Below are 16692 nucleotides of genomic sequence, written 5' to 3'. Positions count from 1 at the left end.
AACCCAGGCCACTTTTTAGGGCTCCATTGTTAGGCCGCAGGGAGCTCCGGGAGTGCGGAACGGCGGGCCTTTGTAGGCAGGCCAGGCTGCTGAATTGCAGTGAGTGATGGCATTGATCGAGACCTGACCTCCCTTCCACTGATCGCCCTGACCACGTACCTTGTCGTTTTTTTTCTCTTGCAAGTTTTTTTTTCCCTTTAGTCATTGACGCTCCCATCTTGCTAACCAGACCCGACAGACGGTTTCTCCGCCACCTCAGCTCCCGTTGCTGCTGCTGCTACCTGTGCGGATACCTCCCACCGACAGAATCCATCTCCTCTCTCTCAGCTGGGCTGGGGTCGGACGTGCTTGACTGCTGGGCCATTCGCTTTCCCCTTGGCGCGCCCCCATTCGATCCGCCAACATCCATTCGCTCGCTCTCAATACACCCTGCCGGCCGTTCTCGCGTACTGTAGCCGTGCAGACGCAGAATCGCCATCCACGCCTTCGCGCCAGTCTCTTTTACCTGTACGCATCACATAATTCCGATCGGCTATCCGAATACACGCCCCCCCAAGGGCTATTTTTTTTTTCTTTCCTTTTTTTTGGAGTTCATCATTCGAGCAGCAAATCAGCGCGTGGTCTTTCCGTGTATGCTTGTTCCCATTCGCCTCGACTCCGCCCACACGTCCTGTCCTACGGAAACCCCAGATAATTTCCCATCCGTCCACTCATCGCCTTCAGCCCTCTTGTCCCACCATCCCCCGGGCCCTTGAGTCTCTTTGAACTTTGAACCGGGCTTCTGAGTTGCTGGCTATCCTTCGTTATCTGCCACCATTGCTGTAAGCAACCTGTCCACCCCTTTCCCTCCCCAGCCAACCAGCTAGCCGCGGGCTTGTTTAAACGCCTCGAGAGATGTTTCCTAACCTTTAGTCAACTAGCTACTACTACTACTACTACTACTACTACTACTACTACTACTATATCGCACTGGGGTTTTGTAGCCTCGCTTTGCCTCCGTCGCTATTTCGAAATATTCGTCTTGTTCTTCAACATTCGGCTACCGCTATCCCTCATTCGAAACCCAGGCTGTGGCGCGATAGAATCTGATCCACTTCGTCCTCGAGCCCAGCCAGCTACCCGCAGCCGACCTCTTATAACGTCCTTGTACTTGTGCAGCGCCGGCCCTTTTCTGTATGCGGATTGCGCTGACTGGCCCACGCTGGTGACCGTCGCGTTTCTCTGCCGTCCGTACATACGCACTTCCGGGTATAGCTGTTCTGGTCTGCCGACAAGGATCAACCCTTCCCGCCTGCTCGCGCACCGTGGGACTTCGGCCACAACGGCCATCGTCAGAGGCCGCTGCCCTCTTATTTCTCAGATCTTAGCCATCTAGCTAATCCTCATTGGGATTTTGACGAAACAATGGCACCCAAGACGCCCCGTCTCAAGATTCTATCAGGTTTGTCATCCCACCCCATCCTGTTGTTTACAGCACGCCCCCCTCCGTCGCCCAGTACCCAATATGCCCATATACCCACCCTGGCACTTGGCCCGTCCCAATTCCTAGTGTCCTTTCTCCAAGTTATTCTTTTCTTCCTAAGCCTCGCTTGGCCAAAACAACTCCTTCCATTGATTCCAACTTTTTGTCCCTCTTTTTTTCTTTTTTCTCTTTGGTTCTTGTTGTTTGGTTTGCCCAAAGCGCCTCGAACCGAGTCTTCATCTACAGACAGAGTGGCTGTTGGATGCAGCGCTCTATATCCCACCAGTCGTTATGAGTGATCAGCTAATGCGTATATGCTCAGTTGGCGGCAATCCCGTCTCGGCCTTCTTATCGTGGAGGCTCCAGGCCACCAACGCCTGCGACGTCACGCTGGTATGGAAATCGGGTTTTGAGCACGTTGCCCAGTATGGCATATCCTTCAAGTACGTCGTCGCCAACAGGCAGCACTTCATCGTCCGGTTGCAGTGTCCTAATGCTCGAATCGCAGGTCATCCACATTTGGGAATGAGCGCTTTAAGCCGCGGCATGGTAAGAGGAATCAATGGATCCCGTCATTTATCACACGGAACAAGACTCGCTCACACCTCTTGTCCCCCTTTTCACAGTTGTTCGAAATCCAGAAGATGCTGCGGGCAACCGAGACGGCCCCTTCGATTACGTCATCCTTTGCGTAAAGGCTCTTCCCGATGTCTACGATCTCGCCGCCGTCATCGAATCCGTTGTTACTCCTCAGCATACATGTATTCTCGTTAACACTACACACACGCTCGGAATCGAGGCCGCAATCGAGGAACGCTTCCCGACTAATGTCGTCCTATCGCTCGTTTCTGGGGCTGAGCTTACGCAGCTTGGCCAGAGCGAGTTTGAGCACAAAGGGTCAACTGATGTCTGGGTCGGCCCTGCCAGCCGGAATGCCAATATTCCACAGTCCATCCAAGAGGACATGGCCCAGGCCATTTCAATGACGCTGAGTTCCGGCCAGGTCAACAGTCAAGTATCCAACAACATCCGACAACAGCAATATGAGAGAGTTATTGGGTAAGTGCCAGCTCCATTGACCCGGCTCTCTTTTATGGTTGGCTAACGGAAGAACGCGTGGCGCAGACCGATTGCTTTCCATCCCATCAGTGTAATATTCGAGACGTCTAATCATGCAGCGCTCCTTGAGAAGATGGGGGTAAAAGACATGGTCTCCGAGGTCATTGACGAATTACTGCGCCTTGCCGAGGCCAGTGGCTGCAAATTCGCACCCAACTTTAAGCAGTCAATCATGGATGAAATGGCAAAACCGACCCAACCCGAAAGCATCATGTGGCAAGACTTCATCGCCCGGCGACCCATGGAGGTCGAGACATACCTCGGCTCGCCCATCAGGCTCGCTCGGGACGCCAAAGTCTCTGTACCCCGGATTGAAACTCTTTATGCCATCCTCCACAATCTCAACATTGTCAACCGCAACCGGCCGAAGCAGGATGCGGTGCCCGTCAGCAACGGACCCAGCTCACCAAATAACCCATCTCCATATCCACCTCGAGGCCCATCACAGGCCGGCTTTCGCCCAATGATGCCCAATGGCAACGGGATGCCACCTCGCCAGCCACGACCTAGAACATCGTCCAACTTCAGCAACGCGGGAGGCATGCGTAGGCCTCCGCCTAATGCAAATGGCGGCCCCAATGGCTATGGAAGGCCACCGCAGATGAACGGCGGGGGTTCTCGAGCCGCGTCTCGACGTGGTTCAATGGAAGGCAATGATTTGGAGGAGTTCTCCCACCTCGTACTGTACGACGACATCCCAGAGGGCCAGGAACAGTCTTTTGGGACCGACAGCTCAGATCTCGCTCTCAGAGAGCGAGAGCTACAGCTGCGCCAACGCGAACTGGCTTTGAGGGAGCAGGAGATGCGAATGAGGCGTGGCCCTCCTCCTCCTCAAGCAACTGCGCCTCCCTCTCGCCGAGGACCGCCACCATCTAGGGGAGGATTCGACGACGACGATGACGACGACGATTATTTCGACCCATCCATGGCCACCAACGTCCCCGTGATAGACCCAGACAACTTCGACATGATGAGTGTCACCTCAAGGAAGAACCGCAAGGTGCCCGGGCCGTCTCAAACCCAGATGCGACGAAACCCCGAAGGAGACGCGCCGCCGTCCAAGAGTAGCAGGTTCCGACCCTTTGGTCGTAATCGTTCCAGCCAAATGAGCCAAATAAGCCAAATGCCCACGGTGAATGACAACATCCTCGATGACCCGCTGCTAAGCTTCACGTCGAACCGATACGGAGCAGTGGACCGCGGCGCAATGAGCGCAGGGTCTCGTGCCAACTCTTTGACTGCCTCTCGGTTAGATGAGATGCAATTTGGCCCTGGAGGAGGCGGCGGCCAAACCATGACCATGACCAGTGGTTACCCTCGACGGACTAGCCATTCGCCGGGAAATCAGTACAGCCCTTCGATGCGAGGTGGAAACGGCAGGCCTTCGCCGCCAAACGGATTCGGCCCTGCAAACGGCCAGCCTTCACCACCTAACGGCATGAGACAGCCCGTTCCCCGTTACCCGCCGGGGCAAGGCACCGCGGTCGCGCCTCAGCAAGTTGAACAACAGATCGGGGTGAGCTCTCTCAATCCCCCCAAGTCTAGAAACGGTCGTAGTCTGACTGGCAGTGCGAGTGCTAGCGCGGACAGTGGTGAACTCGGCTCAGAACGATCGGCATACAGCAGCCAAGGTAGTCTCCAACAGCAGCAGAACCAAGGACAGTGAAGTTCCCTTTGCAGTCAATGTTTGGGAAACGCATATCGTCGTACCGTGCTCCTTCCATCATCCTCACCAAATGGTTACATGAATCCGTACACGTCATGTTAACTCATTCTTTCACTCCTTTCTCTTTTTCTCCATCATTCTCCTTTTTTTTTCTCTCCAGCACCCTCCTCACGCACGACGTCGATGAAGAAACGCTAGCCTACCCCTCTGGACGATATCTGTTCTGTTGCAAGCATTCACCAATCAACCCAGAGTCTGAAAGAAAGCAGTTATTGACAGATTGCTCGGCACACGATTTTCCCCCTGTGAGAGACAACCCTATTATCTCATGCAGCAACATATCATCATTGTAGTGGGACTACCACAAATCAACGGCTTGGATGACTTTGGACTATTGTTCGATACTGGCGCTTTTTGTACTTGGGGTGGACTGTCAAGTCTCGTATATACATGTGGAACGACACCCGAAACAACCATTCATCATACCGGATAAATGTGGGCATTGTTCATGTCTCCCGGCGGATATGGCTCATATTTCGATATAGAGCCATCCTGAAAGAAACGAGACGGAAGAACACGAACAGCCCAGGCGCACCTTTGATGACCGTGGAATATATACCTCTTTTAATCAGCCCTCGCCTGAGTTTTGGAAAAAGCCTCGCAGAGAAAGGGGGTTGAGCTACAACGGCATTATTTCTTTGTTTTTGTTTTTTCCGATGCGAATCACACAGCATTTTAGATTCTTTGGGTGTGGATTTTTTTTTTCTGTTTCTTTTTTTATGTCCTCTTTCTTCATATTTTTTTTCTTTTCCTTTTCTTTGTTCCATTTTTAATTCGGCAAACCGCCACTATTTTTCTTAATCTTTGTTGGGGCCACAATTGGTCACCGTCTGTCTAGAAAGCGCTTGATTGTGATGAATAGACATGGCAAGAGGATTGGCGCGGCCACGACCCTGTCATGCCACATCAACAACCATTCAGCAGCAACGATTGCTGGGCCCAATTACGATGCAGAAGCGGCAGGAAAAGAAACGGCATGCTGAAGTGGCGGCAGAATGCTTGAATAATTGATAGTTGAACACACAATAAAGATATAGAATGGCAGGGCAAATAGCGTTAATGACGGGAAGAACGGGGGAAAAATACGGGCGGCATTGTTTTCAAGGTAGTCCAAATATAATATGGCATGTCGATTCTGACGATGACTTTTTTGTTTCCCTTTTCTCTCTCTCTCTCTCTCTCTCTCTCTCTCTCTCTCTCTCTTTTGTGATCCGTCAAGCAAAAAGCAATGCAGTGAATATGTGCCGCCTCGCCCGAACACGTGGTGATAGAGGAGCGTCGTGGAGCTTCAAAGCTTCAGGCTATCTATCACGTGAGCTGGCGTAGAGGGGCGCAATTGGCATCAACAACTCGCATCGATCCATTGTTCCACCAACGCGTTACTTTTAAGCAACTAAATATTTCATTTCACTCTCTCAACTTTTTCCAACGACTTCTTTCTCGTTTCTCGTTCCTCTCTCCAGGGCTCTCATTGATTGCCAAGTCAAACGAGCAATGGCGTCCCGAAACGTCGGTGGATCGCAGGGTCTCGGTAGACAGAGCATCATGATGACGAGTGGGAGCGTGATGAAGTCGAGACAGTTGGTGAGTGAAAGCTCAGCTGCCATATTTTCACGCTTGTTTCGTTTATTATTACTTTCTTCTTTTCTTTTCTTTTCAGTGTCAAGATTGGCATGGAGCGTCGCCCATGAAGAAATGCACTGACTGGGGGAGGTTTAGACGCATCTTCATTCCCAACTGGAGCAATTATCAGCCAACCTAGCGGATACCGAGAACTTGTTGAGAATGACGAGTGTGCAGGCTGAAGCTATGAGAGGGCTGGGAAGCTGGCACGGCGGCCTGTAAGTCTTTAGGCGTGCTGGGTTTCTCGTCTGGCGGTGGGTGTGTGAATGAGTTGCTGACGGGAATGGGGCTGGGCAGATTCATGGCGGCGAGTAAAGTGCTTGGAGAGGAGAGTGTCAAGGAAGTTGGAAAGTGATGGCAGTGGGGTTACGGAGCTGCTTTTTTTGGTGTTGGTATGGAATGGGTGGAAGATTCACGGGATACGCGATGGTTTAATGAATGAAGTGTCGAGTTTTGAATTTCTTGGTTGGAGTTCGGCTTTCGGCAGGCTATAGATTGAGCGACAAGTGCTATATACGTACTATAATTATATTTGACTGGTATTCGGTGTTAATTGCGATACGGGATGTTTTAGGATAATGAACAGGCATTCCTTTTACCAAGGCAGCCATGGCTTCGCGTTTGCAATTCCGGAGGGCTTTATAATGTGCTCTCAGGCCTAGGATACTGGGATTTACTTGTGGTTCTCGCATCATATTTATTTTTCTCCTGTATAGCTCAAGTTGTTCAGCCTGTTGGCTCAATTCTTGTTGTAATAGCTAGTCGTGAATATATTTCTCCAGCATCCTTTACCACCGATATATTTCCCTAGTATCTTCTACTGTCGAAATATTTCTCCAGCATCTCTAACTATCGATATATTTCTTCAGTAAGGTATCTTCTACTATCGATATATTTCTCCAGTATTTTTTACTACAGCTATATACTGGAGATAATGGACCGGAAATCCAGGGCACCCCAGTTGCTAGAATAGTGTCCTCTGCTCGGCTTGTACGATTGGCCTGCGTAAGTTTGTGTATTCGCTTGAATCAACCGTTGGGTCACTCAGACGGCGGTTCCATGTTCGCACGATATGGCAAGCGAGAAGAGGAAGATCCCGTAGCCAGACGCCGGATTGATCTTCAGGACATCGAGAATAACGATCTTGAGCTTTCAGAGATTTATCCCTTTGATCGCGGGTACAAGCTCTAGGTCATAAGACCCAATGAACCGTCCGTCTTGGTTTCTACCCCTCGTTGACTCAGCTGCGTTGCGCCGATACCAGTGCATCACCCGAATTGTTTTTATGCCCCTAGCGATTAAGCGCCAGTTCAAGGCTTTGTGAGACGTTCATTTCGGCTTGCATCCGAGGAGCTCCATAATGGGAAACAATGTTTCGAGCATGTACCCCATCACCCTGCAGACTCATCACACACAGGTTGCTCATGCACTGGCGCAGACGGAGTGCTGTCTTTCTCCATCTTCGGAGTCTCGAGAGTCCGAAGCGGCTTTCTATTCTGCCTCGGGGCGCTGACGGGATACCGCTTCACGTTTCCACACGTGCCACACCGGGTGACGAGAACATCGGCCCAAGGCTTTCTTCCGCCCTTGCTGAGATTCTCCACCGCAGAGTGACATGTTTTGCCTTCAATCAGGATAGCGTCGCAAAATTTGCAGATGGTTTGCTTGATTGAACGGCTCTGTCGGATCTGGGCTTTCAGAGACACCGATCTCATGTCCGACACGACTTGGTGAGATAAGTTCATCAAGACCTTGCGCTCTTGGCTGCCATGAGCAAACTCGGGGTTAGGGCCATTGCTTGTGCCAGACGGTGCGTCTAGTCTCGAGGTAGATGAGTGCTCATCGCCATGCCGGGCGCTCTGCGGCGTGGCCTGCTGCTTGGCCTGTTGAGCGCAGTTTGCAAGATAGCTGGCCGCTTGGTAGAGATATGAAGCCCTGGTATAAATGTGCCTATTTTGAATGCCAGGATTGCCCTTTGCCTTGGCCATTTGTTTTCTGATCGACCTTTTATCTCACTTGGGGACAGTATGCTTGAAACGAAGTCTGCGATAAAGAGCGAACTCCAATGTTTCACTCTGTGGCGGTATAATTTGGGAGAAATAGTGCAGAGAAACGCAACAATTGAAGCCGTCGCATGGTCTAAAACAAAAAGCAAGATTACAACGTATAGAGATCCAAGAGACACAGTGTGTCTGCTTGCGTGCGCGGTCCATCTCGCACGTGGCTCAGCTTACCTAATGATGCAAAACAACTTTGCCTTGGGTCTGGCACGTGACTGCGCCTGTTTTGCGTGCACGGGCCACGGCTTACTCAGTCGCGCCTCACCTTTCTCTTCTCCCCTTCCTCCGCCCTCTTGGACAGCCTCAGCTTCCCTCGTTCACATCCACCAACATCGGAACATCGTCTTCGATACGTGGCATTGCAACCCAATTTCCATCGTCTCTGCCTGTTCTCTGTCCCGGCATCTCATCTGCCCGGTCTTTTAGGACTTTTCTCCGTCCTTGTCATCTTTGTCTCTTCTTTCTTCTCCCTTCTGACGCGCCCAACTCGTTAGCGCTTCTCGCAACTCAGCAAAGGCTTTTTCCGAATTTTCAGACGCTTTCTATCAACCAATTCATTCCAAAATGTCCCACGAGGAAGATCTCATCGACTACTCCGATGAGGAGATTGGCGCCAACGAGACCGCCGCCGCCTCCAACGGAAAGAAGGGAGAGGCCGCCTCCGGTAACAATGTCGACAAGAAGGGCAGTTACGTTGGCATCCACTCCACTGGATTCCGTGACTTCTTGCTGAAGCCCGAGCTTCTGCGCGCTATCGGCGACTGCGGTTTCGAGCATCCTTCGGAGGGTCAGTCCTGAATTCTAACACTGTCCTAAGTCATCTACACAATCATATATTGCTTCCCTTTTTTCCTTGAAAGCAAGCGTCCGTCCATCTCGCAAGCAAGACAAGCAAGAGTTTGAAGAAGAAAGAAAAGAAACGAGGAAGCATACATCGATCTCAATAATGGTCGGCTCTCTAGCCGACTACCACGCTCATCATCGTTGCATACATGATGGCTGCAATGGCATGGCAAAGACTCTCCAAAGGCTCACGTTTTGTGACATCCACAAACACAAGCAGGTGCCGCAACTCGCAAAAGAACCCTCGAGTCTGCCGGTATGAGCTGCATGGACTGGTGTCATTTGTCCCTCGAATTCACTCGGGGAACAGTGGCTGCTAAAAAGGGCTTTGGAGATAGTCAAGCTAAGCTTGAAGGGGGGGAAGAGAAGAAAAAAATGATTTCTCGTCATTGCGTGTCTTGAACACGTGCGGATGACAAACCAGCTGGGATCACAATGGCTTCAAGAACCCTTCTCGCCACGTTGGCTTGAGAGAGAAAGTCGATCCCAGTTCAAGTTGCAATTTCTACACACTTGGAGAAAAAAATCATGTTCATGCTGCGACGATGGACGGACCTTTGACGCACACTACCCATCGTTCGTTGCTACTTGATTACATTTAAAGTCTAACATCCTCGCGATCGACAGTCCAACAAACATGTATCCCTCAAGCTCTCCTCGGAGGAGACATCATCTGCCAGGCCAAGTCTGGTCTGGGAAAGACTGCCGTCTTTGTCCTGGCCACGCTCCAGCAAGTCGAGCCCGTCAACGGCGAGGTCTCGGTTGTCGTCATGTGCCACACTCGCGAGCTGGCTTACCAGATCCGAGATGAGTACAACCGATTCAGCAAGTATATGCCCGACATCAAGACGGGTGTCTTCTACGGTGGTACTCCCATCAAGAACGACGTCGAGACTCTCAAGAGCAAGGACACGTGCCCTCACATCATTGTCGGCACCCCCGGTCGTCTTAAGGCTCTCGTCCGTGACAAGGCCCTCCGTCTTGGAAGCGTGCGTATCTTCGTCCTTGACGAGTGCGACAAGATGCTCGATCAACCCGGTGAGTGCGACGTTCTATTCTGCCTATTTTTTTGAAATGGCGCCTTTCTTTCTTCCTTTCTAACATCAAATAAGACATGCGCACCGACGTGCAGGATGTGTTCCGCGCCACTCCTCAGCAGAAGCAGGTCATGATGTTCTCGGCCACTCTCTCCGAGGCCATCAAGCCCATCTGCCGCAAGTTCATGCAAAACCCCACAGAGCACTATGTCGATGAAGACACCAAGCTCACTCTGCACGGCCTGCAGCAATACTACATCAAGCTGGAGGAGCGCGAGAAGAACCGAAAGCTGAATGAGCTTCTTGACGATCTTCAGTTCAACCAGGTCATCATCTTCGTCAAGAGCACCGTCCGTGCTACCGAGCTGGACAAGCTCCTTCGAGAGTGCAACTTCCCGTCCATTGCCGTGCACTCTGGAGTCAGCCAGGAGGAGCGGTAAGTTGATTGCAATGTCTCCAACGGGCTCTGAGCCAGAGTATAGTTGCTGATTTATACAATTACAGTATCCGCCGCTACAAGGAGTTCAAGGAGTTCAAGAAGCGCATCTGCGTTGCCACTGATGTCTTTGGACGTGGTATCGACATTGAGCGAATCAACTTGGCAATCAACTACGATCTGTCTAATGACGCCAGCTCCTACCTTCACCGTGTCGGCCGTGCCGGTCGTTTCGGTACCAAGGGTCTTGCCATCTCCTTTGTGAGCTCCGAGCAGGACCAGGAGGTCCTTAAGGAGATTGAGAAGCGATTCGAAGTCGCCCTTCCGTGAGCAGCCCCTCTTACACACGGCCGTATGAAGATTGATATGCTAACCTCCAACCTTGCAGCGAGTTCCCGAAGGAGGGTGTTGATGCCAGCACTTACATGGCGTCTTAGAGGACGGCTCGCGATTTCACTCCAACGCCTCCTGTACTATTTTTTGTGCGCGTCGAGACTTGACAGGAGCAAGTGGGAGAGGATGGATTCATCCGCTTACGTCGTCGGATGTCAGAAAATTTGGGAGAGTAGTCAGACTTGCTTATACTATTACGTAGCTTATTTTATCGGGAGCCAAAGGGAAGGGTAGGCTGAAACGCCGTGGTTTACAAGGTCAATGAAATGGATTTGCACAAGCCAATACGTAGCCAGCCGTGCCGGTAGCGGAGTGATAAGATTCAGAGTATTGATGTGTCTAGAGTTATGCGTTCAGCACTCTGCGGCCTGGCGTTTGTTGAATCCAGCGAGTGATGCGAAGCGAGGTGAGGCGGATGCTAGAATGTTGGAGTCATTTTCTCGGTCAGCTCTCACGATCCTTATCGGCCATTAGCTTTTCGGTTGTCATCCGGTCATATAGCAGCGGCTGGCTACGACAGCGGCAAAGCAAGTGATTTTGGCCACAGCTTCGCCACCCTGATAGCCTCTGATCGTGGCCCTCTCTCGACATATCCTACTAGAGATGGGATAACAAGGCAAAAGGCCAAGAAACCAATATCAAGACTTTCGATGCAGCCCATTGCCACGCTTCCGTCTTCGTATTTCAAGTCACATGCGCTTTGATGATATAAACATGCGGCGAAAGTAGCTTGTTACGTGTCCTGCGGAGGAGCACTCAAACTCGGTCACTGTCATTGCGGCAGTCCTTCCCGTCTGACCGTTGCCTCTACCCCAAGCTCTGCCTCTCGGTCCTCTCACCACGCCATGGAAAGACATTTAAGAAGAGAGGAAGTATATTCGAAGAAGTACCTAGGTAGCATTTTATAGACCTATAGTACCTACCTACCTTAGTAGGTACAGGTAGGTACCCAGGCATCTACCTCCTACAGGTAAAGTATACCTGTGTGATGGGAGTTTAAGGTCCTATCACGTGCATAGGTAGGTACTAAGGCGTACCTGGTACTTGACCTTGCTCAGAAACACATGGTCTATGCAATGTGTCAAGTAGCGGAGGTCGTGGGAAAGAGGTTGTCCTCTTTTCTTTGATTCTTCTTCATCATTCCATCAGCCAAAGCACTGTACTATCGCCTCCAGTACCTAAACTGTAACCTCTCAAGCGCGTTCTTCAAGGATCAACAAAGATGTCGACACCGCAGATGCCAAAGCCGCGCAATCTCTTCATTCAGATGTCTGGCGCGCCTGGGTCTGGAAAGAGTACGATAGCAGCACAGCTTGGACGACGGATTAACGGAGTGGTCATTGATCACGACGTGTTCAGATCCAGTCTTATCGAAACGGGCATTCCGTTCGAGCAGGCAGCAAAGTGTGCCTACCGGCTTCAATGGGCACAGGCACAACACATCATCAAGCAAGGCCTCAGCGTTATCGTTGACAGCACTTGCAACTACCAGGACATTCTCGACTGTGGATCCGCCCTTGCCAATCAACACTATTACACCTATTGGTATATCGAGTGCAGGGTCCAAGATATCGACTTGTTGGATGAAAGACTGCGCACCCGAGACCCAATGACGAGCCAGCGCACTGGCGTCGACCGTCCTCCCGCAGCAGCAGCAGAGAGCGACCACGCAGCCCAAGACTCTCGCGCCCTCTTCAAGAAGTGGATTGAGAGCCCGTTCCGTCCGAAAGATAATGTACTTATTGTGGATTCTACACGCAGCCCGGACATATTGCGGGATGAGATATTGAAGCAGATTACTAGTGGCATGGAGGCGAATCGTGCAGCGTAGCTCAGAGAGCCGGGCCATGAACATGAGAGGCAAATGACTGACTGCCTCGACAGGCTCGACTTAGCCTCGCGACTTGTCAGAAGTTTTAGTCTGTTGTGTTCCGGTTCTGTTACCCAAGAGATTACCGTGTAAGTCTATGTCTATAAGCAACAGAGGTCTATCTACAAACACGAGATTGATAAGGCCAGACGAAAGGAAATATTTACATCGCGCATGTGACCGGAATCCATCGACTCTTTTCCTACCTGATCTACCTAGAACTTACCAGCATTACGCTGGAGCCACTGCACCGCGGCGCCGGCGTAGGCCAGACTGCTGAGACGAGCATCACTGCGAACGTTGGCCAGCAGCTTGAGATACTCGCTGTCGGAACCATAGTGGTAGAAAGCCATCTTTTCCCCTCCATTCGCAAGCTCGACCCGCGGAAAGATATGCTCAAAAGACTTTGCGTTGTCCCACACAAGGTGCGAGTCCACTCCATAGCCTTATTGATGGCTCAATTGAATCCAAGCCTCCCGGCCCATGAACCGCGGGAGCACAATGTCGACTAGCAAGGGGCTCGTTCGCGCGGAATAGTCGTCTTCTCTCCGGGCTACCTGTTTCGCCAGATGGTGCGGCACGGACAACCCGCTTGTTGTCCGGATCAACTCGCTTCCCCTTTCGTGCGCTTCAATGTCTCGGAAATGCTTCGCGAAAAGCCGTCCGTCCTCCTTCACAGACCCGTCGACGCATACTCTCCAGGACGAGCTCGAGCCCGATGTCGGTCGCTTCGTGGCCAGCAGGCACACGTCGTCGCCTCCCAGAGCCAGGGGGCGGCTGAGCAGGAAGAATGAGTCGTTCTCGACGACCCACCGGCCGGGCTTTGGGAATGGGAGTTGGTTCGCCTGCAACACGGCCAGGTGCAGAGGCGAGATGCCAAAGGACCCGGGAGAGAGAAGTTTGTCGTTATTCCTGCCGGTGAACTGCGAACGGGATGATGATCCTGTTGACGAAATGTGTACAATCTTCAGACATCAATGGTGCTCTCTGACACCCCGTTATCTCTGAAGAAGGCATTGGTCCTGCGGGTTGACGCTGCAAGTATGTGAGTCTGTCCTCTCACGCCATTCGATGGGTGAATGAGCACGCAGGGGGAGTGGCGGATGGAGTCGATTGGGTTGGTTGAGAGGTATATGGTGGTCTCCTTGGGTAAGTAGGTGCCGACCATTGTACGGAACAGACTCTGAATTGTGGAGGCCGACCCCGTCTTGACAAGTCGTACGAAACGCTCTCGTTGTCGACAGAAAGCTGAGCTTTACCATCCAAGAGGGTGACAACATCATTCAACTTCTCGAGTCCCAAAAGGAACAGAGGGACGACCCTCCATGGTGTGCCCCGTCCCAAGGCGCAAGCGCAATCCGCAACGAAGTGTGCCGCCTCGCCAACCCTCACCCTCAGCTCAAAGGATCGCGCGCCATGGTGCTCGACCTGGTCGATCCACTTCTTCACCACTTTGTCGGATATGAGCGCTGGGAGGAGCGTCAAGGCGGCGCCGTTTGTGGTATCCAGACCGGGATGCTGCTGGATCGTGAGCGTGTGGAAGTCGCCGTCGGCAGAGTAGTCGAAAAGCTTTCCCTAATCTCCGAGAAGCCCGTTAGGGAGAAGAGAAGCTTGGAGATGTCATAACAATAATCGCCTCGCTCGAACTTTTTGTCGTCCACATGCCCGTCTTCTTCACGGCACGGCTTGCGCTCAAAAACAACGACTGGAGTCTCAGCCATGGTGCCCCGTTGCCGTCGATACCGTATCCCGTGGCGGACTTGCGGACCGTCAATTTTCCCTCGGGACCGGGGACCAACGTGACGGTTGCCGAGGACCCGCCCCCATCCAAGGCCACGGGACTCGCCGAGTTGCGGCCGGCGCCGTGCGGGGCAAGAATGACGGTCGTGCCGATGATGGTGTCGACTCGAAGCTCCGCGAGGACACGCTCGTTCAGCTTCCATTGTCTTTGCGACCGGAAACGTGCGAGGAACTCGTCGATGGATATCTTGTGCTCAAGCATGTGATCGCGCGGAACGAATACCTTGGAATACATGCTGTTTGCACTGTCAAGGATGGGTATCACCAAGTGCAGGCGATATTTCGACTCGAGGTCCATGACGTCCGCAGATCCTCTCGGGGCGGCTGGAGCTACCTCGCCCTTGTTTGCCTCAAGGATGTCTCCTGCCTTGTGCTGGATGAGCTTGATCAAGCCACAGATTGTCTCGACAGTTTCAAGAGTCATCATGTTGGAGATGGGAAGCGTCACTGAAGTTGTGGCCAGCAGTCGGCTATGCTTGAGGTCTCCTCCGACTCTGCCTCGCGATGCAAGCTTATCAATGGCGCCGACGCACGGCATCCTCTCTGTGCTGCAATGGACGTTCTCGGCCTTGGGAGTATTGCAGAGGACCTTTGCATTGAGTCCAAAGGCTATGGCGTCGATGGTGAGGCTTATTTGGTAGTGGTTTGTCGATAGGCTAGTTGGGATTTCTGGAAGATGATGCCGGAAATACCACCGAGAAGCCGACGGTACAGCTTTCCAGCCGCTCCGCGCTTTTCAAGAGCATCGATAAGTGACTCCAAGGCTCGAAGACACACAAAAGCGTTGGGTTCGGCCAACGCCTCGCGACGCAGGATGCCGGTAGGGTCTTTTTCTATCAGCTGGACGAGGGACTTGGAGCACACGATAAGGCCACCAGATCCTGTGCCGGTGAGAACCTTTGGTTAACCTAAGCTATAAATGGTGGCATGGGCGAGGCCGATTGAAGGCGGTTGGCCGTTGGTGGCACCAAAGCTCTGGGCGCTGTCAGAGATCAGCGGGATGCCGTGCTTGTCAGCCAGCTTGCGGAACGGGCCGAGGGCGCATTGAGTTCCCAGCCAATCAACCGTGATGATGGCTGCGGTCTTGTTCGAGATGGCACGCTTGGTACCCTCGTACGACAGGTGCCATGAGGCCGGGTCAACATCCACAAAGACAGGCTCAAAACCCTCTTCGATGACGGCTTCGATAGTCGCCCCAGCAGTTGTCGCGGGCACAATGACCTCCTTGCAGTCTTCAGAATCGCCTTTAGCGTGGACACCCTTGAGAACAGCTCGGATCGCATTCGTACCGCTGGTGACGCAAATGACGGATGTATTAGCCGTATCAAGCTTCAGGAACTCCCCGATGCGGCTTTGCAGAGTGACCCGGTAGCTCGCACCGGGTTCTCCAACCCCAGGAAGTATCTTGGAGACAAAGCGCTGCTGGCTAGGACGGCTCTTGGAGTCCTCGTTGGCCTCATTGGCGAGCACCGCGTCGACGGCGCTGGAGTCACCCTTGGGACGGTAGCCCTGAACCTGAATCAGCGGCACAGAACTTCCAGGAGGAAACGCTGGATAGCCGCCCAGTATAGCGAGCTGGCGATGAGTGCTTTGGACGGGAGACGTGGCGTACTTTGTCGTTGTCAAAGATCGGGGGTTACTGCTTCACTGTCAGAACATAAAACGAGCCTCTGGAGACGAGTATTGCTTCAACTCACCGAAATATTGAAAAGTTGTGTGATTCGATAGGTGATGGTCAACGAATATTGCGAAAATAGCCCAATGACACGTTGTCTTGATAGTAAGCTCGATGAACGACTTCAACCTTGGGAGCAAAGAGTCTGTTTACATATCCTTGGCTGTGACAACCAAAACGTCTCGAAAAGGGATGTTCAAGGCAAACGCCCCCCTCCCACTCACCCTTAGAAGGGTTAACTTAGCATTCATGATATCGGCATCTCGTTTCTTATCAAATGGTATCACAAGAATGCCCTTGCAGCTCTGTACTACTCGGAACAATGGCCGAGCAGGATCGCGGAAAGGCAGTCTGGCTTCCGACCCTGGGCAGAATGATCCCTATGGCGCACGAGGCAAATATTGTCTAGAGAGCTGAAGTTGCCTGAATCAATGCGACAGGATCGTCAGAGGAGAAAAAATGGCTGCTTTATTCCATACTCTGCAACTATACTGGCTATTCCATCCCGTGGTTTGCCCAGCCTTGCGGTCTTGCAAATCGAAGGGGCGATGAGAAAGATACAAGAGGAACACTTGGCTCGAACCAGGCTGCTGTGCTTATTCACCCACAGGATAAATCCCATTCCTCGCTTATTATCTACCAGGCAAT

General features: G+C 52.2%; 5 protein-coding genes across 5 annotated transcripts; 3 read left to right on the top strand and 2 right to left on the bottom strand.

The window, feature by feature from the left end:
• Positions 1 to 1404: 1404 nt before the first annotated feature.
• Triagg1_7277 (uncharacterized protein) lies at positions 1405 to 4247 on the top strand (the record flags this gene model as incomplete). Its single annotated transcript, XM_062901994.1, has 5 exons — positions 1405 to 1441; positions 1785 to 1905; positions 1971 to 2011; positions 2056 to 2521; positions 2588 to 4247. 5 exons carry the CDS (start codon positions 1405 to 1407, stop codon positions 4245 to 4247), a joined length of 2325 nt encoding a protein of 774 aa, XP_062753853.1.
• Positions 4248 to 7321: 3074 nt separating this feature from the next.
• On the bottom strand, positions 7322 to 7918 carry Triagg1_7276 (uncharacterized protein; the record flags this gene model as incomplete). Its single annotated transcript, XM_062901993.1, has 1 exon — positions 7322 to 7918. One exon carries the CDS (start codon positions 7916 to 7918, stop codon positions 7322 to 7324), a length of 597 nt encoding a protein of 198 aa, XP_062753852.1.
• A 636-nt stretch (positions 7919 to 8554) lies between these two features.
• On the top strand, positions 8555 to 10743 carry Triagg1_7275 (uncharacterized protein; the record flags this gene model as incomplete). The annotated part of the gene is made up of 5 exons (XM_062901992.1): positions 8555 to 8777; positions 9461 to 9871; positions 9946 to 10306; positions 10375 to 10632; positions 10695 to 10743. 5 exons carry the CDS (start codon positions 8555 to 8557, stop codon positions 10741 to 10743), a joined length of 1302 nt encoding a protein of 433 aa, XP_062753851.1.
• Positions 10744 to 11921: 1178 nt separating this feature from the next.
• Positions 11922 to 12530, top strand: Triagg1_7274 (uncharacterized protein; the record flags this gene model as incomplete). The annotated part of the gene is made up of 1 exon (XM_062901991.1): positions 11922 to 12530. The coding sequence occupies one exon, from the start codon at positions 11922 to 11924 to the stop codon at positions 12528 to 12530; it is 609 nt and encodes a 202-aa protein (XP_062753850.1).
• Positions 12531 to 12784: 254 nt separating this feature from the next.
• Positions 12785 to 16295, bottom strand: Triagg1_7273 (uncharacterized protein; the record flags this gene model as incomplete). The annotated part of the gene is made up of 7 exons (XM_062901990.1): positions 12785 to 12893; positions 13059 to 13512; positions 13772 to 14144; positions 14197 to 14978; positions 15062 to 15196; positions 15278 to 15980; positions 16269 to 16295. 7 exons carry the CDS (start codon positions 16293 to 16295, stop codon positions 12785 to 12787), a joined length of 2583 nt encoding a protein of 860 aa, XP_062753849.1.
• Positions 16296 to 16692: the final 397 nt, after the last annotated feature.

This window comes from Trichoderma aggressivum (assembly GCF_033847375.1).
Source record: "Trichoderma aggressivum f. europaeum strain CBS 100526 chromosome Unknown scaffold_031, whole genome shotgun sequence".
Lineage (NCBI taxonomy): Eukaryota > Fungi > Ascomycota > Sordariomycetes > Hypocreales > Hypocreaceae > Trichoderma > Trichoderma aggressivum.
This window is presented reverse-complemented; position numbering and strand designations above follow the sequence as displayed.